Source organism: Brachionichthys hirsutus, chromosome 3 (genome assembly GCF_040956055.1).
Source record: "Brachionichthys hirsutus isolate HB-005 chromosome 3, CSIRO-AGI_Bhir_v1, whole genome shotgun sequence".
In the NCBI taxonomy this organism is placed as follows: Eukaryota; Metazoa; Chordata; class Actinopteri; order Lophiiformes; family Brachionichthyidae; genus Brachionichthys; species Brachionichthys hirsutus.
Window position 1 is genome coordinate 12,369,569 of NC_090899.1, and position 23,878 is coordinate 12,393,446.

General features: G+C 46.8%; 1 protein-coding gene across 1 annotated transcript; it reads left to right on the top strand.

Annotated features, from left to right (window-relative positions):
* On the top strand, nucleotides 1–20,490 carry LOC137916401 (teashirt homolog 1-like). Its single transcript, XM_068759427.1, has 2 exons — nucleotides 1–103; nucleotides 16,880–20,490. Exons 1-2 carry the CDS (start codon nucleotides 1–3, stop codon nucleotides 20,395–20,397), a joined length of 3,621 nt encoding a protein of 1,206 aa, XP_068615528.1. The 3' UTR covers nucleotides 20,398–20,490.
* The last annotated feature ends 3,388 nt before the right edge of the window (nucleotides 20,491–23,878 follow it).

Below are 23,878 nucleotides of genomic sequence, written 5' to 3' on the forward strand. Positions count from 1 at the left end.
ATGACCCAGTGGGAGACACCAGCCATCCTGCCCAGCCGGAATCTTGCCCTCCCGCTCCACCTGCACCCCTCCTCCCCCCTTCCTACTAAAAAGTGCATACTTTGTTCACTTCCTCAGCTCGTAGCCATAAATCCTGGATCCACCTCCGATGTGGCTTTGCCTCCTTCTCATTAGCTTGCGGCTCATAATAGCTGCGTCGCTGCCGTTCTGTGTCTGTGTGTGCAAGGGAGAACAAGCCAAGCTCAACCTGGACGCATGCATGCCTGCCTTGCTGTAAGGGGAGGGGGGGGGGGGGGGGGGGGGGAGACAGGGGGACTTACTGAACCAGAGGAAACCCAAATCCTCATATAAAAAGGCCATGCACTCAGCCTGGGTCGAGGGACGGAGGGAGGGAGGGAGGGAGAGAGAAAGAAGGAAAGAGGAGGGGGTGAGAAGGGAAAAAAGTTGATTTCCTTTTTCAGCAGGGCCATACATCACAGGGCCTCCCAGCTGCAGTGTCACAAGCTGACAGAATGACATGTGTCATTTATCAAAGGGGCCAGGCGGGGGCCTTGGGAAACGTGCACCACAAAGCCTGAGAGAGTTCATTCCAACGCTCAACCCTTCCTCCCTCCCTCCCCCCTACATCTCTTCTCCCTCAGCCCGCCCCCGCCGTTCACTCTCCTCCTCGTTTTCTCTCCTCTCTGCCCCCTCGACCACCTCCACCCTCCCAACTCACTTTGCCTGGTGCCAAAAAAGGGCCCTGTAATGTTGTCCCTGTGCATGCACACACACACAGCTGCTGTGAGTGTGTGTGCACGAATGCCCCACTGAGAACAGCCACTTGTCATATCTTACAACCAAAGGTATTCCACCCGAGAGACTCAGAATAAATCACAATAGGAGAATATTCCAGTAAAACCAACCTTTCAAAATAACCGACAAGGAATGTGATTCAAGTCATTCAAGTAGCAGTACTCACAATGTGATCATACGCTAATATTATTGTGTAGTTTTACGTTTTCGGTGTCAGTAGATTTGTAACGGGGTCATTAGGGGTTATATTATTGTAATATTATTAGGGAAGTTCTGGAGTTCTGGAAGAAAAGTCTGAAGATACTTTATTTTTTTAGAACTCTTGTTTAGTGACACGTGTAACATGCAGTGTTCCTCACAAGATCTTTTTTTTGGGGGGGGGGGGGGGGGCTGATCTCACCCGACCGGGTTCTTCTGCTTGAGAATGTGAGATCCGTTTATTGCTTTGCCCCCCCTTGGTCGTTCCAGTCATGAGTTACTTGGCTGTTGTTTTTCTACCAAACAGAGTCCACGTTGGAACCGAGTCTACCTCGACGCTCTGCATGCTTGTTGCTGCTTTTACATTATTGCGTTAACAGGTTGGATTATTGCCATTACCATGATCAATATATTCTAATCATATTTAAAACCATACGGGTTACATTATATTATTATTGTTAACGCTATGATAATATTACACAAGCCTGGCTGCATCTTAACCTCATTACTCGTGTGTGTGAGGTTGATCCGAGGTAAGAGGTTGTTTTTCTCGCTGCTGATCTGGTTAAAGACGACCGTTTCATTTTTAATCTTTATTATTGTAGCCCTAATCAGAGATTACTGCCAGCGCTCTGCTTCTATATCATTCTTTACTTATTTAACTGTCGTTTATTCTTAATTTTTATGTTTATTCGCGTCATCTCCTGGCAGCCTGGAAGCATTTATAGGCACACACACACACACTCTTCATACCTGCTACGGAGGAGTTGTTTGACAGAGAGATTACAGCTTTCCCGGTGTGTCAGGGCCCCAGTCGGAGGTCTGCGGGGTCGCGGCACAGAACAATCGGGGCCCCGTTTAAGAGCGCATTGCGTTGCAGAACAGCTTGTACGTAGCAACGCCTGTTGTAACGGACGTGTCAGTCACAATAGCATGCTGTGTCACTCCAGTCACGGCAGGCCCGTGGACAACACTCTGTGCTAATGTCTCACATCAGCTTCCTCTCATCCATCATCAGCTCACCTTTCATCTCAAACCCTGCTCTGCCCCCCCCCCCATCATCAGCCCCCGCTTAGGTTAACTCCATCCTGGCCACTTCCAGAATCAATAAAATATCTCACCTGGGGGGGGGTGTCCCTTCCTCCACCTTGTTCACATTAAACTTTAAGGCGATCAGGCCTCTTTACTTGTTTGCTGCAGCAAAGAAGGCCATGCTGCTTCCTTTCCAGTGTGTGAGGGTGGACGAATGAATAAAGGTTTCACGTCTTTTAGGGTTATGCTAATACAATCATGATTTGCTGGCTGATAACTTTTAGATCTGAGGTCATTTCCATGTGTTGACACTGATGGAAAATCAGGTAGAAGGACATTTTATTCTCAACACATACCCGGGATTTCAAGTGCAGAACATTTTGCCAACGTGTTTGCCTTTGAAAGCAGTGTCTGCTCGCTCACTTTTGCTTTCTAATACCAGACCAAACAGAATAGTTCTGCTCTCAGCAGTCGGTGCAGAAAGAAACCAGGCAGACCAGACAGCCTGCAGGAGGAAGGCTGGAAAACTTTGGGTGAATTTGCTGTCCAGTTATTGCATTTTTCACTCTGGGCGGCACGAGGTTGGTGAACAGACCGAGAGAGAGAGTAAGAGAGGGGGAACAGAGACAAAAAAAAAAGCCGGGATGGGGGAGCCCTCCTGGCTGTATAATGTTTCCTTGCTTTGTCTGCGGGGGTTAAAAGTAACATCATTAAGAGGAATATTCAGTGGTGGTGTCACTGAGGGGTGACCCCTCTAACAGGTCATGGATAGTTCATGCTTTCAACCCCCCCAGTGCACTAAACACTTCCCACCTCCCTTCCCGCGACACACAAGCGTGGGTATGAGTGTAATTCTGAGAGGTCAGTCCGTTGTGATATCTAGAGGACGCTTGTCTCTTGTTTCCGACAGACTGCTCCGCTAACCTCGCTGCTAAATGTTCACATGTTTTTAATCATTTCACAGTTGAGAACGAAGGAAGTAACTTTGAGCTACGAAAAAAAGATGCATCCTTCATCTCTCTTCTTCATCATGCCGCTACTCCTCTGTGCTTTGTGTGTGTGTGTGTGTGTGTGTGTGTGTGTGTCAGGGTGCTGGGTGACGGGGAAGACAGCCCCGTTTCATTTGTCTTCATGAGCCTCATTTATTTTTGCAGCCAGAAGTGAGCTGACAGACATCACTTAGTACCCCCCCCCCCCCCCCCCATGCTCACTTCAATCAGCACCCTCGCGCCTCCCCCCACTTCAACCACACTCCCCCCCCCCCCCCCCAGGAGGTCAACGTACAGATGGATGCACCTTTATAGCAGAGATTGATTGTGGATACCAGCGTTATGGCGCCATTCATCACAACCTATATTATTTAGATGAGTGTGATTAAACCGGGAGGTGGGACTCAGAGCCTCTGGGTGTGGTTTGGGGGGGGGGGGGGGGGGGGGGGGTAAAGAAGTTGAATAGATTGTAGATGAAAGAGTGTATCGCTTAGCGTGTGCAAAAATGAAAGTGTGCTTATGCTGATGTACTCACCCCGACTGCCATAAGTTAGCCTCAGTTGGGAATGTGTTTCTTGTCTTTATCTTTCCTGTGTGTGTGTGTGTGTGCGTGTGTGCGTGTGCGTGTGTGTGTGTGTGCGTGTGCGTGTGTGTGGCTGTCTGCATTGATCTCCAGTGTTGTGATCCTCCTTCAAAGTCTGTTCTCTTCGGACTCTGATTTACGGCTTCATTTGGATCCTTGCACCACCTCCCCTTCTTTTTGTCTGCCAGGCCATTGCCGTGCACACTTTCATTCACACACACACACACACACACACACACACACACAGGCCCCTTTTACACATCTCGTTGAATTTGAGACAGTTGCGCCTTTATTGTAACTCTCCGTTCTGGAATGGGCACTCATTGTTCTACTTGGGACTAACGGCGAATCGATAGAAGCCAGAGAGGCGGCTGGACGTGACATTTTGCTGACGTGCTCTGTGTGCAGCCGTTACACAGGCGTTTTAAGAAGTGGCTAGCCGTTGGCAGCTAGCTCAAAGAGAAATAAAGGCAACACAAAACTGTGGAGACAATGAGCTCCACATCAAGCACAGGACGAGACCGACCGGGACGGCAAATAATTGTTGTTCTTCCAGCATCACTCCCAGCGATGAGGCTGCTGCGCCACTTGTTAATCCTCTTTTGTTTTCAAAGCGCCGGCACGGACCATATTCACACGGCGGCCATTTTACTGTTACGTGACGTGCAGGGTTGCTGGCTTGATGTCATGGTGCTGTGTTCATGTTCAATGTAAAGAGCAAACCAAATCACAATTACATCACTTCCTCTCAAATGATCGACCCCTGAAATGATGGCCGACTGGATACGACTGCTTACAGTCTAAGGCGAACTCTCTTGCCGTCTCTTGACCCTGCATGCGATGGAATCTTCGGCCCACTAGAGGTCCTGTTTCTGTGTAATGTTGTGTAAAATGATTACTATAAGTTGTCAAACCTGAAAGTGTGGCCCAAACTCCTTCTTGATGATGCTCGTCTACATGCAGGTTGCGCTGCAGGTTGTGTTTTGGGACATTGCCCTGTCGTTTGCACGTCTCACCCTGACAGTAATGTGAGAGAAGAATGTCTTCCATACGAATGCGATCTACGTTATCTGAAATCGCACACTGGACCTATGTTACGCTACCATCGTTTCGCCGGGTATAAACAAACAAAGACGGCGAAGGGTTTTCGTTGCAGCCCTGTTGCGCGATCTCCATGTAAGAACGGCTGCAGACAACACACACTCTGCAGCAGGAAAGCTGACAACTAAAGGACTTTTAATCCCTACACTTTGTCTAGTTTGTTTCTGTTCTGTTTGTCATCTTTATGAATAATCTCTTATTATTCAACAAGGCTCAGCGCTTCATTGTGCCCCGAGAGTTGAAGTGCTGTGGCGGTTTCGGAGGTGCTCCCCCCCCCCCCCCAGGCAGCTCCACCCGGCTGAAAGGACCCCTCATTGTGTGTTTCGTCTTTTATGGCGCTGCCTGAAAGAGAGGGATGCACTCCAGTCGACATTCAAATGCACGTGGTAAAGCAAGCCAGCAGAGCAGGACAAACATTACAGGTTGTAAACGCTTTGAAAGGGAGTGCGTGTAAGAGTGTGTGTGTGTGTGTGTGTTTGTGTGTGCGGGAGGATGTGTAGATGGGAATGCGTTAGCCTGAGAGGTTTTCACTCTCTTTACCTGCACTTTTTCTCTCCTTATACAGTTTGCCACTTACTTTCCTATTTTACTCTACCTATCTTCAGCATTTGCCTGAAATCATCTTCTTCTTCCTCCGCTAAGACAACAGCCTCAAAGATTCGCCCCCCCCCCCCCCCCACCCGCCGCCGCCGCCGCCGCCGCCGCCATTATCAGGAGACAACTCATGCAGAAATATAAAAAAAGAAGAAGAAGGTAATCACACTTTGTGCTGGCACTTTTGTCGCCAGTCTGTGATGGAAATGGGTCTAAATATGAGATTAGAACCTGCCGGTGACTGATGCTATTAGGCAGATATGCCAGAGACTTTACTATCTCCTATGAAGGATTAGCGCAAATTATACCGGGAGACAGGCTTGATTTCTCCTCTGCCTGGCTGGATGTGGGCATTTGAGGCACTCTAAGTTGACAGCGTCTGTCTCTGCTTAGTTCTCCGAGACAGGTTGGGTGACAGCTGATGCCAGGCGAGGGCTTAAAAAGTCTGTATGTGTGGGTGTCTATTTGTGTGGTGGCCAACGTTTGGTCTCTGTGTGTGTGTGTGTGTGTGTGTGTGCGTGCGTAATAGAGAGTAGGAGAGTTATAAACTGACAGGCGTGTGTGTTTGAATGTGATTGCACGTCAATGACGCCCCCCCCCCCCTCCCCCCCCAGTGAACAGGTTCTCTTTGACTTGTGTGACAATTGAGAAAGGCTAATTTTAAGCTTGGTGGCGCTGCCTCTTTAATTCTACACACTCTTATCTCGTGTTGTTTTTAAATAATTAAACTGTCTGTGAGGCTGTCCAGGTGAAGCTGTTTTTTTGCCGCCGTGAATTGAGAGCGGAAGCTGATCGGACGTCTGACCCCCGGAGTTGCATTCAAATCCATTTGTAGGTAAATGATGAAACGAAAATCAAATCTGGATAACAGGATATGTAAATTCCTTTCAGCATCCACACTCATGGCTGCAGGAAGAGCCGTCATGATGGTAATCTCGCATTGTTGAACGATGACATCGGCATCAGCGGAGCAAGGTGGTCGAGCGGTTAGTTCACCTCTCAGGAATGTGGAGAACATGCAAATGCTCCCTGTTTTAGCCTTGCTGTCTCCCCTCCGCCTGCTGATTTAGGAGGGTTACATGGACTTTAATGCTGGGTAATAAACTGGAGGGGTGGATTTATAGGTTCAAGCCTTGTTTCTCTGTCCGCCGGTTCCTATGACGACAGCAGAAGCTCCACCCTTGATGTATTTAAGGTGCTTTTCGACGCCGTGGCATTTCTGCAACATGTCCCACAGAAATCCGAGTGGGGAAAGTCTTCCAGCTAGAAAGTAGATGCGGGCTCGCGTCTCACGTGACCCTTCACCTCCTCCAACCAAAGTGAATTGTTTTTACTGCACGTTCTGAAACATTCATATCGGCTTTGCCTCATCTTTTATACAACCCATCGTATTTTCTCCTCATCCTCTGATTTCCACTCTTCCCACTCATCCTCCTCTCTGCTCCTTCCTCTTCCCTGGTTTGTGAGGTGCGCTGTACCCGGCGGTGTTTCGCTGTGTCAGCAGTGCTGAAGCGGGTCAGAGTGTACAGTGGCTCAGATAGGTGTAGCATCAGACTGATATACACTGTTCAGTATGTTTGTTTGTATTGGGTTCCTGTTGGAGTTTGTCCAGGGGAGGCTGCCCACCCCCCGTATGATGCAGTGATTCCTGCCTGACTACAGTGGGCGACTATAAATGCATTAGTAATGTTTTTGTTTCAGGTGGCTGACCAGAAAATGCTCCTCTTTGTAGTGTGGGAGGATTTACTCACTGACATGAGCGTGTAAATTGCACAGTGAAACCGACATTCCTTGCCTTGTAGAGCTGCTAAATCTAAAAACATGTCATCAGATTGACATTCTAGAGACCTCTGGAATTGACTGATGGCCGGAGAGGCTTTTTCTGAACTGACAGCACAACTTTTCGCTTCGTAAAAAATCAGTATGAGCGTCTAAAGAGACCAAATTACTCTCTTTTACACAGGATGCTCTAAATCATTCTCATCCTCTCCCTCAGCCTAAGGTTTACTTCCCAGAGCCTGCTTGGGACTCTATGTTGCTTTCTGTATTTATTACCATGGTCCATGTGTTTTTTCTCTCCCATATAAAGACAGTCTATGTCCGAATGTGTCACCGTGTGATGGATTGCATACTCCTCTTCTCACTGGAAGAGAAAGGCGGTGGGGGGGGGATGGTGAAAAGAAGGAAGGAAAGAATGAGGGAAAGAATGAGTGAGGGAGGGAGGAAGCGGAGTGGTGTGGTGTAGCAGTGAAGGACATGGCAGCTTAGTGCTGGCCAAAAAGACTGTGCTGAACACCTGCTCCTGTCTCCAACGCCCCTTCAACCTCCTCATTACCTGTCAATCTATCACAAGGCAGCCAGATCAAATGTCTGCAGCGGCCAGGACTTCCACGGGGAGGGGCGGAGGCGAGAGGGAGGGAGGGAGGGAGGGAGGGAGGGAGTGAGGGAAGAAAGAAGGGAATAAGAAGGACAGATTGCATGTCTGGGAGAGGAGAAAATGAAGGGGAAGTAAGTGGAGCAGCTGCGTGTGCATAGCAAAGATCTGGTGATAATGTGGAGTGTACTTTATCCAGAGTGCAATTATTTCAAACTTCTGGAGGTAGTTTGTCATTTGGCTGAATTTGAAATGTGTGGAATACAGACTGTGCGCCAGTCGGGAACGACTTTACACGGACGCGTTTCATCAGTGTCGCTGTACAGTCAAAGGTCACGCTATTACCAATGGCTTAGGAAAGACGGCCTCGTACATCCGGGGGCGCTTCTACGTGCAGCAGCCGCGGTATTTTGTTTAGGCTGCGTTTGACCCTTTGAGGTGCGTAGAGACGAGCGGTGAATCTGTGGCAGACAAATGTTCCTCGATAGGAAGGCGGTGCCTGCAGTTTCAGATTACAGCCACACAGCCTGGAGTGCGTTCATCTCACTGCTCTTGTGTGTTAAACGCGCAACGAGTACACAGTATGGCGTGTGTATTTTTACGATATTTGTACAGGCTTATTTTATGTGCCGTAGTGTGTGATTTATGCTTATGTAAGCGTGCCTTGAAACCGAGAGCCTGCATTTGAGCGTCGTTTGTGTTTTTTTTTTAAAGGAAGATGAATCTGCGCTCATCAAGGTGCATTAGTGCACACATGACCAGGCCCAGCCCTCTATTTCTGATCCCTTCAATCTCTCTCTCCCCTCACGCTCTCCTTTCCTGTGTGAGCTCTGGTGATTTACGGTAATTATCCATTGGTGGGTCATCTATCAGGCTAGCCGTTGCTAGGAGATGGAAGCAGCTGCTGCTGGCTGTTGTCTTGTCAGGGACAGTGCAAGTGTGTGTGTGTGTGTGTGTTTGTACATACTTGTGTATATTTGTGCATGTTTCCTGGGATTTGGGTGAAGGAGCTTTGCATGTGTTTGTTTATATGTGTGTGCAGGTGAAGTGGTCCATTCTGATGTGGGGATTTAAAGGCGCAGGTGTGTTGCAGAAGATGGTCGGAAGCCAAGGAGTCGCTGGGTGGAGGGAAGGATTATAGGTGGAAGAAAGGCTTAGGTGAGGGTGGGGTCAGAGGTTGAGGGAGGCCAGCTGGAATTTGTGTTTGTGTGTGTGTGATAGACAGAGGCGCTGTATGATAAATTTATCCAGGCAGATTGAAATTGGGAGAAGGAGGGCCTTGGGGTGTAGTTTTAGTGGCTTTGAAAATTGTGAGATTGTGTGTGTGTGTGTGTGTGTGTGTGTGTGTGTGTGTGTGTGTGTGTGTGGTGGGGGTGCTGGTTCAGATCCCTACTGAGGTGCCTACTTGTCCTAATTTTGCAGTCGTAACCCACGTCAGCACTGTGTCACAGTCGTTTCAGGTTTCGTGATCTGAGCAACCCATTCCCGTCGGAGCACACACAAAGGCAACACACACACACACACACACGCTGCAAAGATTATAGTCTTAATGCTGTGTTCAGTCAACATGTGAAAACGAGTTTTCAAAGTGCACACTTCTAATCACAATTAACTGAGAGCTCAGACAGGAGGGTGGCTGAACGTGTTCGCTGATGATGTGCTGTAATTGTGAGAGGACACTATAATTAGGTCAACATTTAAGAAGTGTAAACTAAAAAACAAGCAAATACTACTGCGAAAACTGCTAATAAAAGAACCCAGTGCTGTTTACGAATAACAGTGATGATAATCATTTTACAAGTTCCAACACTGCCAAGGATCTTATTTTAAAAACTAATCAACATGTAAATTAAAGAAAACACACTTACAGGCTTGTCAGCAGCCGGAACAGTGCATTGATGACACTGTTAGTAGCAGCAGTCGGTGATTTCTGTGATGCTGCATTTGCTTCAACTGATCCCAGGTCTGTCACAAGCAGTCGGATGGCAGCCGTCTACATCCACGTGAGCGGTGCTAACTGCAAACACAATCCTCACTCTGGGCTCGCCGTGTTGGCCTAATTAGCTCCAGTTAGCATTTGTCGTTGCGTTTCGGGGTGAAGATTAGGAACACCTCTCAATTAATCTGCAATCAGAATGTTTGTTAATTAGCTAACCTGTTCTAAATGGCCTTTGGGTCTCAGGTGTAATTAGCTAAGCTGCTGGGAAGCACACCTGTGTGTACATGCAGACAACACACACACACACACAAGCATATAGCATATAAAACACACTAATCTGTAGATGACGCCAGTCATGGTCAAGAGGGACAAGAACCCCTGGCTCTGAAATGAATTACACAAACATCTCTCCTGCACCTCCTGTTTGTTCAGGACAAAGCAAATGCTTCAACCCACTTGCTTCCTGACGCACTTTGTTAGTTGTCGCAAGCAAGTCATGCCTATCCAAATATACATTATTTGCACTCCGTCGAGCTCGCAGCGATGCACTGATTATTCCTCTCGTCACTCCATGGAAGAAAACCTGCATCTCTCATAAAGCATTCTTAGAAAAAGGCAGGAGGAGGAAAAAATACATACTGTACTCCCAATGCTCACACACTCCTCTGAACCTTTCATCCTTTTCAAGTGAAACAACATCCCCACCAAAATGAACAGCTTCTCCATTGCTCTGTCGAAGCATTTTTTTCTTTCTTTCCTTGCTCACTTCAAAGCCATTTGTTTACTCTGCTGCCTCCTGACATCGTCTGTGGTAATTAAAGGAGCGCGCTGGAATTTATGGTTTAATTATACAGGCCTTGTTATGCAGAGACGACCAGGATGGGCTGATATGCTCAATAAAAATAAATACATTCCATACGGGTTTATTGAACCCACGTCTGCATGGAGGGTGCGATCGTTCCAGCCACTCAGGTGTGTGTGTGTGTGTGTGTGTGTGTGTGTGTGTTATTGTATTTATGCGTTCACGTGTATGTATATGTGTGTGTATGTTTATTTATGTGTTGCCTTCTTAGACAGCAGCAGCAGCAGCTCAATGTGGAGTGTGAGTGGGTGAGAATAAAATTGAAAACGAAAAAAAAAGAAGCTAGATGAATTGCAATCGATTGGTGCTGGTTCACTGTATTGATCCGCCAGAATGTTAAAGCCTCCTGTACTCCGTGAGGAACACTCAGTCAGCCATCCACCCCTTCACCAGCGAACACACGGCTGCATATACTGTAAATGTTCTGTTGTACATGCATCTAAAAAGCTGAGATGATATTTTCCGCCTCAGCTTCATTATTTGTGTTTGTGTGTGTGTGCGTGTGCGTGTGTGCACAGTAATGGAAAAGGATCTTGGCTTTGGCCCACAAGCTGCTTCTCTGAACTGATCTTTTCGTTCGGTATAAATAGCGCTTGCTCTATAAATAAAACAACTGCACCTTTAACACTCACTCCCTCTCAACTACACACGCACACACACGTGTGTGTGTGTGCGTGTGCAAAATGTGGATCTTACACCTGACTGTACACAATCATATGCAAAACAAACCTCCCATCAATCCATACATCATTCTCTGGAGGTCAGACGGAAGGATATCTGTGGGACGTATTGGCATATTTCCATGAGCCTGTGACCTGTACAAACACAACACCGTGTACCTGCGTGACCTCTGACCCCGCCTTCCCTTGCACAATCCAGTCAGCTGAACGGACAATCTATAGTGTGCACATTTTGGTATTTAGCTGATGCTTTTTCTTAGAGGAAGTAGATAACATCTTCACCAAAGTGTTGAATAAGCAGCAGTCGCTATTTTTATTTTTTTTCCTTTAGCAGTTGGTATTAAAGATATGGAACTTGGACCACTTTGGCGAGAAAACTGTCCCTCAGAGGACGGACATATTTTTTTCCCCAGGCCTTCACGATCAGTTGTTGTTGAGCTAGAAACCCAAGTTGTAGAGGAGCAGGCCGGCAGGCAGACCTACGCTACCATCCGCCTTGCATTGCACGACACAACAAATTGCTGCCTCGTCAGATCAGTGTGTGACTTCACATAAGGCTATACGTGCCCACTGTAAATCAACATGGCGTGAAGCGTTTGCATGGATCCGCTCACTCAATATCTGGCAATAATACAGAATTTCACTGCTAATCCTGTTTGCACAGCACTTATTCACATTCACACTACTTTCTGCGTCAGCCCATTTACACGGCTGATGTGTGTCTGAGGAATAACACGTCCCATCCGCCACTGTCTGCTGAGCTCAAGTCAGGTTCCAAGTGTTTTGAAATGGGGCGGAGCGCGGGCAGGGAGATAAATTGGTACAGCGGGCTGGAATGCTGCAGCAGTTATTTAAGGCCCTGTAGGTGCTGCCTGGGCCATATGCTCCCATTATTCCACTTGGGAGGGGCCCGTGTGGGCATATGAGCAAGCCTGGAAAGTGGGGGGGGGGGAAAACGGGAAAGAGGGAGTGATGGAGGAGAGTGTGGACAGCCCCCCTATCAATCGTAGGGAGAATTTTAACATCAGGACAGCGGGAGAAGCCAGAGATGAGAACGAATTAACTTCCAAACTAAATGATCGCCTTCAACCTCAATATCCGCCTCTTTCGTTGCCATCTTTGCATAATTTATCTTGTCACATTTTTTGAGGTGCGACAGTGTATAATTCACAAACTGCTGAACTTTTCAGCGCGATCGTTTCTCTTAGGCTGTGGCTGCTCAATCATTTTCATCTCATGCACATGAAAAGACATCTCTCTTCAGGGATTGCGTTTTGTTGCTTTTTGATTTTTCACAAAATAAAATTCATTTCCACATCTCAAATGCGACTCAAATGGTGCAGCTACCTGACTGTAACAGTGAGAGTGAAATTATATTTATATGTGTAATATAAATTGTGAGAGTAAACTGTGCCCACTAAACCCGACATTTTGTCAGCTGTAATGGGAGGATTTTCGTTTTAAACCCTCTTTTCTCCTGCAGATAGCTCAATGTTTATCAGTTCAGAAAACAAGGCCCAGCTGCAGCTTTGTTGTTGCCCCCCTATCTCTTTCTCTCTCTCTCTTGTTTCTCCCTCGCTCTTCTTCTTCCCCGTATCTGTACAGTCTCCTGTCAAACTGAGGCCTGTGTTCCTGATCAGGGCATTGCTCTCATGTTAGCCGCTTCACGGGAAGCACATCCCAGCATTCCCTCTGACACGCCGGCAGCAGCATTACCATAATTGGCTTTTCTACATGACGGGACAGAGGAAATAATAATGTCATTTTATTTACAGCCCTCTTGTCCCGGTCCGAGAGCTATCCCCCCCCCCCCCCCCCCCCTCCTCCCTCGTCATCCCTCCTCACCGCTGCACTCTCTTTCCTCTCAGCACATACACTAACATACACCCCTCCTCCTTTACTTCCATCTCATCTCCCGTTCTCCCCCTCTCCTCCTCTCGCCGAGCAGGGTGTAAGTCTCGTTCTGCCACGGCGTGTAGGTCAAGCGATGGGTTTTTGATCAGCTCCTGTCCAAAGCCATCAGGGTTGAGAGGCACGTAATGGAGAGCCGGGTGACAAACAGAATCTTGGGAAGGAATAAGACTGCCAGTTTCCTATTAGGACCCAGCCTAAACGGCCTCTGCCTCCCACCCCCATCGCCACCTACCTCCCTAGCATTCTCTGCCCCAAACCCTCTCCTGCACTGCTTAAATCAAATGAGTGAAGGGGCCCGTGATTGGACATTAGTGCGGCAAATGACTGTCGTGATTGCCCCCTCTTCCCAAACTTGCATCAAATAAATAAAGACATGTGTGTAAATAAATAGAAAGAGGGGTGTTGGAGAAATGGGGCTGGTGGTGGAGGTGATAGTGAGAGGAGGCTGACTGGTTTCATCCCCGTCTTTTCTCTTGTTTCATCGCCTCTCTGCCTTTCTTATCTGGTTTGTTTGGCTTTGACAGCGGCCAAATGGTGAAGCTCTGCAAGCCTGACAGGGAGTTTTATTGATTTAACAACCAGCATACTCTCAGCAAAGAAAAGGGAGAAGTCAAAGATGGGCAGGGCAGAGAAAAACAGCAAAGTTTTGAAAAGGAGGAATGTATTCTGGCTTTACTCCCAGCCAAAACGCTGACGCGTGTGCTGGTCATAATTCTCAGAGCATCATTTACAACAATCAAGTCACAGTTGAGTTGTGTGTGAGGGAGAATGTGCTAGAGATGATCTACGCCCAGGTCCGATCATCTCAACGTGCATCCCAGTGTTGAGACGGGATAGAGGGCGTTCTGCAAAGCCTTTTTCACCAGAGCAACGTAACATCAAACTGTTCTGCATGATAGAAAGCAGCACACACTCGGCTCAGGTCTGATCCTTGAGAACCGGTCTGTGATGCTTCAGGAACTCTCATGTAAGTAAGAATTATAATAAATGAGGAAGATAAGAACAAAACACTTCAGCTCTTATCTTGAATCAAATAAGTGTCTTTTGATTTAAGTGCATATGGTAGCCTGAAAGCATTGATATTAACCACTAATGATGTTAAGAGGCTATTTTACAGATATGGGGTGCATTTTATTCACAGTGTGGTGTCCGTATATGCAGGTATAGGCAGTCCAGATCATACACTGAGACACTAATTCCTGTTTCCTCTGTACGTATTGCTTGTGATCTGGCATGGCTGGTGGTGGGCTTGATCGCTGCTTCTTCTGACAGTGAGTCTGCAGTGCTATCCTGGCCACGCTGCCGCCTGTCTCCTTGATGGCGCTACGTCCCCGAGCAAAAGTGACAGGCGCTTTGGCGCCCGTGCAGATGGCCCTGCTCACAGCCATCACCCACTCGGTAAACCAAACCGCCAGGGACGGCACGCCAGCCCTGCCCCTTCGCAAGCCCGCCCCTCTCTGCTGGTGTTGTTCCGCATATGTGCGTCCGGGCAGGACCAGAGAGGGGGCTTAATGTGGCAGCTATTAGATCTTAATGTGTCTTCTTTCTCATGCTTTAGATTTTTGCATCCTGTCAGAATAGATGTGGCATTTCAAAACAGACGGAGAGATCATTTATTTCAGACGAGCGTTAGCTGCCTTTCATTAGCGCTATTGTACATTTATGGTTGGCAAAACTGTCCAATTGCTACCTGTGATTTTTACAGATGTCTGTCTCTGCCAGTCTTTTGTCTGTGTGCTTTTGATGTCTCCTTCTTTGTTGTTTCCATGACAACATGGCAGGACAGGCATTGATTGACAGGGATCGTCAAAGGGTTCCCTGGCGACCTGTTCATTGTTCCAAGCCCCTCCCTGCTGCAGTCTGTGTTTTGTCATACACCCAGGGATATTTCTGATCTGCTGCTTCTCAGTCTCCATTCTCTCTCTCTCTCTCTCTCTTTGTGTGTGTGTGTGTGAATGTGCTAAGCACTGCCAATTATTGGGGTTTATCGTTTTTGGGGTTTTTTTTGCAGAAGAGAGTGACTCACAGAGGTAATTCCTATTGTGTGTTTGCACTGTTTGTGTGGGCTTGTGGGAAAAAGGATAGTCACTCTGCAAGATGCTTTGTTTATTAAATGGTTGATATGTATTGATAGCATCCTCTTCTAGAAGCAGGTTACTGGGGGGGGGGGGGGGGGGGCACGGTAACAGGAGTCACTCTGCAGATGTGTTTTAGAGAGTGCAGCACATAATGCTAATCTGCTGTGTTAGGGATTTTCAGGAGTTTTAGAAACTGTCTCGGTCTCAGTCTGTCAGTGGGATTGAAGCGCAGCCAGGTTCTCCTGTAGTGCTCTCATTTCACTGAAATCCTGTCAAGCGTTCGGGGAGCATGTTGCTCATTTGGAGAAGGGTGTATCAGTACCTCGCAGCAAACTCGGGCTTATAGGCAATATTATAGACAATGGGTTCAGGTTTGCACTGCAAGAGCAAAGGTATATGCGCTTTAGAGTCCATAAAGCGCACAGGCATGGGAAGGCGAGCATGCGGGCAAACGCCTTCACACTCACTGATGCACTCACACGCACATACATGAGCATCATCACACAGTCACAGTCGACGGTGCAGCTGCTCACCCACCGCCTCCTCCACCCATCTCCTCTCAGGCAGCAGTAAATGGTGCCAGTGTATATATATCAGGTATTATGTCCACTCAGATTATGATATGACAGGTTAGCGTGCCGTTTGAAGCTGACAGCACATCTGTTTCATCAGAAGAGACTGATACTGGCATCTAGGACACACATCTCACCATGCAGGAAGGAGATAAAGGAAGAAGCTAGGGGGCCGTCTTTCCTGTCTCCCTACTTACCTCACCCTCTCCCCCTCCTCCCCCCTTTCTCTTACACACCCCTTCCTCTGCTCACTTTTTCTTTCTTTCGCCTGCATCTTCTTTTCATTCACTCGTTTCCCCCAACCACCTCCCATCTTTCCTACTTATTGATGCTTGCAGTGCCTTTTGTATCATGCATCCACACACACACACACACACACACACACACGGTCTAACCTTCTATCTTTTATGTCTTTACACATTTTACCTGTAAAACTGTTACATCTCAGTCTTGTTTATTTCGCTTTGTGCCTTGATCTCTGATCTTTTGTTTACCTTCCTCTCTTTTAGCTTACCGTAGTATTTTGCGGAAATGCACAAACTCTCTGTTCCAACAATCATTGCAGCACTCTCTTTATTCCAAACACCAGTTTAACCAGTTCCTGCCTATCAGATCAAATAAAAAATGAGCTTCAGCTTTTCAAAGTCTTTAAGAAATGCCACAATAGCTCTATATCAGTATGTTGCTTCCTTTCCTCTCCAATCAGCTGCATAATTGTAGTATGTGAGGCGCCGAACGTCACGATCTGGACAGGCAGTAAAGCTTAAATAAGAAGGAAAGAGAGAAAAATTGATCATGCAAACATGCAACTGGCTAACAAGACTTAACGGCCAGTTCCAACGGAACATGAGGCAGGACAACTGTCAGAAACTCAGTGATTTATTTGTCCCTTGGAGGCTTTCTTCACTGCTGGCATCCAGAGCCACATGTGTGTAAAACACACCCAAATGTGAACAAACATGCATGCATTTATACAGGCCCACACACACACTGACATTGGGAAGCAACAAAAGGAGTCCAGTTCTCATCATTGCATATTCATTGCGTGTTATTTTGTCAGTCGTCCTGTTGGTGTGCTGTAAATATTTAATTTTGCTGAGCTGACCTCTTTCTCCTCTCTCGTATCCTCCTCCTTTTGTCTTTTCTCGCTCGCTATCTTTCTCTCCAGCATACGTGCCCGAGGATGAGCTTAAGGCAGACGCTCAAGATGAGGAAGAGCACCTGCAGGACGACGGCCTCTCATTAGATGGCCAGGACAATGAGTTCCTGTGCAATGAAGAAGAGGAGGATGCAGATGGAGGCCAGGCAACTAGTTACAGAGACTCTCCACTCAGCAATGGCACGAACCCTGATGCTGGATATGGGTCTCCACTCAGTGATGCCAGTGACCGACTTCCAGACTTCAAGAGCAATTCTTCCAGGGATGGTCAGGATAGGGAAGGCACAACTTTGCCCTTCCGCCCTAACAATGGCCTCTCTTTCCAGGACAGCCTGGCACAGATGAAAGCCGTCTATGCAAATCTCATCTCCGATGCCTCTTGGTCCAGCATCACAATGGACATCATGAAATCTAAGTCTGCTGCAGCTGGCAGTGTCAACAGTGCCCTCTCCCCTCCAGAGCCCACTTCAACTGCTTCTGTATCTACAACGACAACCACAAGCAAGAGCATTGTGGTTAACATGGCCACCAATCACCATAATGGCAGGAGCTCCAGCGCCACGGTTAACCACACAGGCAGTACAAGTGGCAATACGAATGGAACAGCAGCTTCCTCTGTTAGCAGCCACAGTGCAACCAGTAGCAGTGGGAGCAACAGTGGAGCAGCTAGTAATGGTAGTGGTGTGGCATATGACTGGCACCAGGCAGCACTTGCCAAAACTTTCCAGCAGACCCCCTACCACCTTTTGCCAGAGCCCAGCCTTTTCAGCACGGTGCAGCTGTACCGGCAGAACAACAAGCTGTACGGCTCTGTTTTCACCGGTGCAAGCAAATTTCGCTGCAAGGACTGCAGCGCTGCTTATGACACACTGGTGGGTTTAACGGTCCATATGAATGAGACAGGCCACTATCGAGATGACAACAAGGAAAAAGAGGAAGAGCACGGGAAACGCTGGTCAAAACCACGCAAACGCTCTCTGATGGAAATGGAGGGGAAAGAGGATGCGCAGAAGGTGTTGAAGTGCATGTACTGTGGCCACTCATTTGAGTCTCTGCAAGATCTCAGTGTTCACATGATCAAGACCAAGCATTACCAGAAAGTGCCTCTCAAGGAACCAGTGCCAGCCTTGGCCACTAAACTGGTGGCCAGTTCAGCTAAAAAACGAGCTCTTCAAGATGCTATACTCTCCCCATGCTCCCCAGACTCTGTCCATGCTGGTAGTGGCTGTGGCAATGTATCCCTTGGGGATGCTGGCAAAGATGCAAAATCTGCAGCAAACCCTTATGTTACGCCAAACAACCGTTATGGCTACCAGAATGGTGCCAGCTACACATGGCAGTTTGAGGCCCGTAAAGCTCAGATTCTCAAATGCATGGAGTGTGGGAGCTCTCATGATACACTGCAACAGCTGACTGCCCACATGATGGTTACAGGTCACTTTTTGAAGGTTACACATTCTGCATCCAAGAAGGGGAAACAGCTGGTTTTTGAGCCGGTGGTTGAAGAGAAGATTCAGTCTATTCCACTGCCACCAACCACCACCAGACTCCCAGTTCCCACTGGCATTAAGTCCCAGCCTGTGTCCCCTGCTCTGTCCTCTGGCTCAGAGGAAAAAAGGGAAGGGTGTGAGGATGAAAAGGTGGAAAGTGTTGAGCAACCAGAGAAGAAAATCAAAGAGGAAAAAGATGACTCAGGTGAAAAATCTGAGACGGACACCTCATCATATAAATATCTTAGAGAAGAAGACTTGGAGGAGACTCCAAAGGGGGGTTTGGATATTCTTAAATCCCTGGAGAATACAGTATCCAGTGCCATCAGCAAGGCCCAGACGGGAACGCCCACGTGGGGTGGCTACCCCAGCATTCATGCAGCCTACCAGTTGCACGGTGTCCTGAAGAGCTCCAGTACTGTTCTACCCCCGATGGTCCAGAGTGTCCACATGCAGCCAATATTTAATAGTGGACTACGTGGCCTCATGAATGACCCCAACTCAGTCATCCACTCACCTCAGAGCCCTTCCTCCCCAACCCCTCTCAGGAGCAATGTCACTGCCATGGAGGAACTTGTGGAAAAAGTGACAGGGAAAGCTGCCACCGTGAAGAAAGAAAAGGAGGAAAAAATGGTGAGTGTAGAACGGTGCCGGGCCTCGTCATTAGTAAAATCCCCCTCCCCTGCACTGAGAGAGCACAGAGAACAATTAGCTTCTCCCAATGACCTTTCTGTTGGTAAACCTTCTGGAATGAGAAGTAGCAGCCCGGCCAGTCTAGATTCAGAGTTCACCTGTAAGAAGGAGCCAAAAGAGAGCCTGGTAGATGGCCACAACAACAGCCATTCAAAGAATGGCTCCGGGACGTGCCAATCCCCGGTAACTAATGGCAACAGTCTTGGCATCATAACCGATCACTCACCAGAAAGTCCTTTCATCAATCCTCTCAGCGCACTCCAGTCAATCATGAACACTCACCTGGGTAAGGCCTCCAAAACAGTGAGCCCAGCTGCAGACCCGCTATCTATGCTTTACAAAATCAGCAACAGTGTGATGGATAAGCCAACTTTCAACCCAGCTCCTCAGGGCAAATCAGCTGAGTCTATGAACCACTATCAGTTGTATGAAAACAACGACCAGCCTATAGATCTGAGCAAACACAAGTCCACCACTAACAGCAACAAGGTGCTCTTGACCAACAATAGTGTAAATGGTAACAAACCACTCATTTCCCTCCCTGATTCAGTCTCCTCTCCTCTGAGGGAGAATGCCCTGATGGACATTTCTGACATGGTAAAGAACCTCACTGGACGACTTACGCCCAAATCTTCAACTCCCTCCTCCATCTCAGAGAAGTCAGACGCCGATGGTAGCGCATTTGAGGATCCCCTAGAGGACCTCTCACCAGTACAAAAGAGGAAAGGGAGGCAATCCAACTGGAATCCCCAGCACCTCCTCATCCTCCAGGCGCAGTTTGTCTCCAGCCTGAGGGAGACCTCAGAGGGCCGCTATGCCATGACTGACCTGGGCCCCCAGGAAAGGGTCCACATTTGTAAATTCACAGGCCTCTCCATGACCACCATATCCCACTGGCTGGCCAATGTCAAGTACCAGTTGAGACGGACTGGGGGCACCAAGTTTATCAAGAACATGGACTCGTGCCAGCCCGTGTTCCTCTGTGGTGACTGTGCCTCCCAGTTCAGGACTCCCTCCTCCTACATCAGCCACCTGGAGTCTCACCTGGGCTTCAGCTTAAAGGACCTGTCGAAACTGTCAGCTGAGCACCTACGGGAGCAGCAGGCTGCCTCAAAGGTGATCACAGACAAAATGACATACGGCAGCCCCCTGTCAGCCTTGACCACGCCAGAGGACGACACAGGCTCTGTGTACCAGTGCAGACTTTGCAATCGGACATTCGTCAGCAAACACGCAGTCAAACTGCACCTCAGCAAGACCCATGGTAAGTCTCCAGAGGACCACCTGGTGTACGTCACTGCTTTGGAGAAACTTGAGAAGCTAGACAAGATGGAGAAGGTTTAAGCGGGATCTCGAGCTGAGGGTAGAGACTGACAGTTGTGGAACTGATTAGAATTTCATTGCACTAAAATGACATTGTTCACAGTTACTGCACTGGGCCAAACTGAGCCGCCAGAAAAGAATCGGTCTTATTCTTTTTGTTTCTTTTTCTTTTTTGTGATGACTGCCTGACTGGACCATATCTTTTCATGTCGATTTGTTTTTGTTTTGCCAAAAGCTTCTTTTTTTTACACTTATTTTGTAAAATATTTATATGCTATTTGTCTGATCTGTGCATGTATTTTAGTGAATCAAGGTTAAAGATGAGATTTTAATCTTTTCATGGCAAAAATACAACTACTGCTTCAAAGGTAATAGTGTTGAGAGGAAAAAAAGCATCGGTGGAAGAGAAAACTGTATAATACTTGATATGAAGAAGGTGGAAAATTAATGTATACACCAAAATAATGAAAGACTAAAGAAGCACCTTAGACAGTGAATTTTGAATTTGTAAAGAGAACATGTTTTGAAATATTTTGCATTTGTCAAAAATCCGATGGTGATTTTACATGATCAAGGTTTATCATCCCTCCCCCTCCTTTTTTTTGTTTCCAGTCAATGCAATGTTTTTGACCATGCTCATAAATCTGTCGGTGTAAAAAACAAAACAAAAAAAAAGATCATGTGAACATTTGGAAACTGAAATGCTGCTTCTGGTTACGAGTCAATCAGTGAAAATGAATGGCCGTCAGTATGCAAGTTTTCTCAACTGTTCCTCGTTGTGAAGTATCACCTAATAGCAATTTTCCAGTTGTATGGTTTGGTAGAACTTTCTCTTTCTTAACTGTGTCGCTTTACTCAACTGTTAAGAGAACAGTCCATTACGTGTAAATGATTACCAGTGACATGTCAGTAATCCATAAGACATATCTTAGCATTTGACAAAGGCTCAACATTCTTTGTATCTTAAGGTGTGTGCATTCTCTAACTTTTATATTGTCATTTTTATATGCAAACATGATAAAAAAAAATAAAAACAGATGGTGTACATAGATATATGCTGTAGAGCTACGAAATGTCCATTTTTTAAAGAAAAATACAAATTTAGCTTCTTTGGCTCAGTTTACAGAAATGATTTTAATTATACTTGCATCCAATTTGATGCATGAAATGGTGTGGAAAATAATTAAGCGATGCACAATGACTATACATTTCAATGTTTTATCGACAATATTGTCAAATATTTCTTTTTTTTAGCACCTATTAGTTTGTTTCATTTATTTCTCAATTGTAAAATAAACCCCAAAGCAGTTGTTAACAGTATACATTTGTGGTCGTGTGTTCATTTTGTGGTCGTGGTGGTGCACTAAACTCAATATGTATAAAACTTGTAGTATTTGCATTGCGGCCAATTAAAGCAATCAAATCCAAATCCAATCCTGAACCAGTGTAAGAGGATTTATTTTCTTTGGTTATACTTTTTGCATTGCAGAGGTGAGAGTGAAAATCTCCGTGTCACTGTTGGGGCATATTTTGTGTTGCTCCACAGGCCTGCCTTTATGTTTTACAAAAGGTTATTAGGAAAAGAAAATGTTACTGGTTTTTATACTTGTAACTAACTGATGACTGAGCCACATCATACTGCTGAAGATAATCATATGATAAAGCTGATGTGGATGATAACCCATGTAAGGGTGCTTATTGTATTGTGAGAAACTCATGCTAGACTTGTGACTGGCATTCGGAGGACCCGTTCTCAAAGAATCAGTGTTATAATATTAATGACGGCTGTGTACTTTTCCCTGCCTTCTCAGAACAAAATCAGACGGCTGTCTGTTCTGCTTGCCCCACACTGACTGAACAAACCGATAGCTGTGACAGCCATTCAAATGTTAAATGAGCACCAAGCTGCCCTTTCTTAAGGTCAAATAAATTCTAATAGGAAAACGTGGCATATTGTTCTCTGTTCTAATTTAAGATCACCAAAATCCTTGTAGGTAAGGGCCATGACTTTGGTCGTTGACATGGTGGAGACTCTTAAACACATTTCAGCGGGTGAGCCCAGTTTGCCATTCGTCGGAACTGCATTCTGTCCACCATGTGGCCTCAACATGTCACGGTTTCGGCACACCGTTAGCCTATTTATTCAGGTACAACAATATCTGTGCAGGGTTAAGTGTCACAAAGTGGCCTCTCTCATTCACTTACCCATTCTTTGTTTACGTAGCCGTGTTCAGAGTTCAGCAGACGACCTCTGCTCTTTGGAGGACTGGTTCAGCAGATTCTGCATCATCTTTGTCTTTCAGGGCGGATGAACCATACACACAACTTTAACAACATTTGTCTTAAGCGAGAGCTTCAAGTGTTTAATTTTGCATAATGGCCTCTTCTTGAACTCTACCTCCCATGCTAGCCCGGCCTCACCAAAGGTAGGGTGAAAGTTAGTCTGCAGGTAAAGTGTCTGCATCTGGAATTTGATCTCCCTTCTTGCCCTCATGTCTCAGGTTTCTTCAGTATTTACAGTGCCGTCCATTGTGAGGTTGACGCCGTGCTGGAATGTTGTGAATTCCATTGGCTCACACTTACAGCATGTCTCATGTTGGCCGAGTCAGTCTCTCTCACACACACACCTTCCTAGTGTATTAGCATGAGTGCCTTTTGTGCAATTACACACCTCCTCGATCTGCCTGCACCTTGCTGTGTTGATACATGGATTCAGTGACAAAGGAAACAACAGGCAGAGGGCAGATTAACCCGACTGAAGATGCAGCTTCCTCGGAAAGGGGCTGCCAGAGTTAGGTTATAAAACAAACAAGACAGATAAACAAGCAACATTTGGAAGAGATAGTGTTCCCCGTGCACTAGAAATAAAAAAAAACACCTTGTAGGTTTAATACCCCACAGCTAAACCTGTAATTTTGCTGCGCCGTCAGATAGCTGCTGAGCCGATGGAGACTCTTTCCCTGCTTTGCCGGAGATCAGTGCACTGTTTCCTGTGCGTATTCTATGTAAATTACATGCGATAATCGCAACGCACGACACAATGCTGGTTCCCGTGGTGCAAACGGAAACCGAGGAGAGATAAACGCAGGCTGGGTCGATTTGCATAGCCTTTGTGTTTCGGGCGCTGCTAAACGTGAGCCCTGAGGATTGGTAGGGATTTCCTCAAGGTTTTGTGTTAGTAAATGCCTGCTTCCTCTCAGGGCTGGGACCATTATGTACGGCAGACAGGGATAGGTGTGTAGATAGAGCGCACAAATGGAATAGCAAAATTACCAGGGCTGGTGGCAGCACAGGGAAGGAGTATTATCTCGCATAACTCACACCTGCCTTTGCCCAGATAGAACTGAGATATACTTCACCTCCGTGACAATGTGGACGTACTCTACTCTACTCCAATTCTGCATGTTGCACTAAGTACACTATGAATACTTTTACTATCTGTTAAACAATCAGAAGTGTCATTCCGAGATTTGGAGTCAGAGAAATGGAGTTCATGTTCCAG

What these genes read in the sequence shown, in the direction of transcription:
- LOC137916401 (XM_068759427.1), top strand. Translation starts at nt 1, where the DNA reads ATGACCCAGTGGGAGACACCAGCCATCCTGCCCAGCCGGAATCTTGCC. An exon ending in TACTAAAAAGTGCATACTTT is followed by an intron (nt 104 to 16,879) that starts GTTCACTTCCTC and finishes CTTTCTCTCCAG; the next exon opens with CATACGTGCCCGAGGATGAG.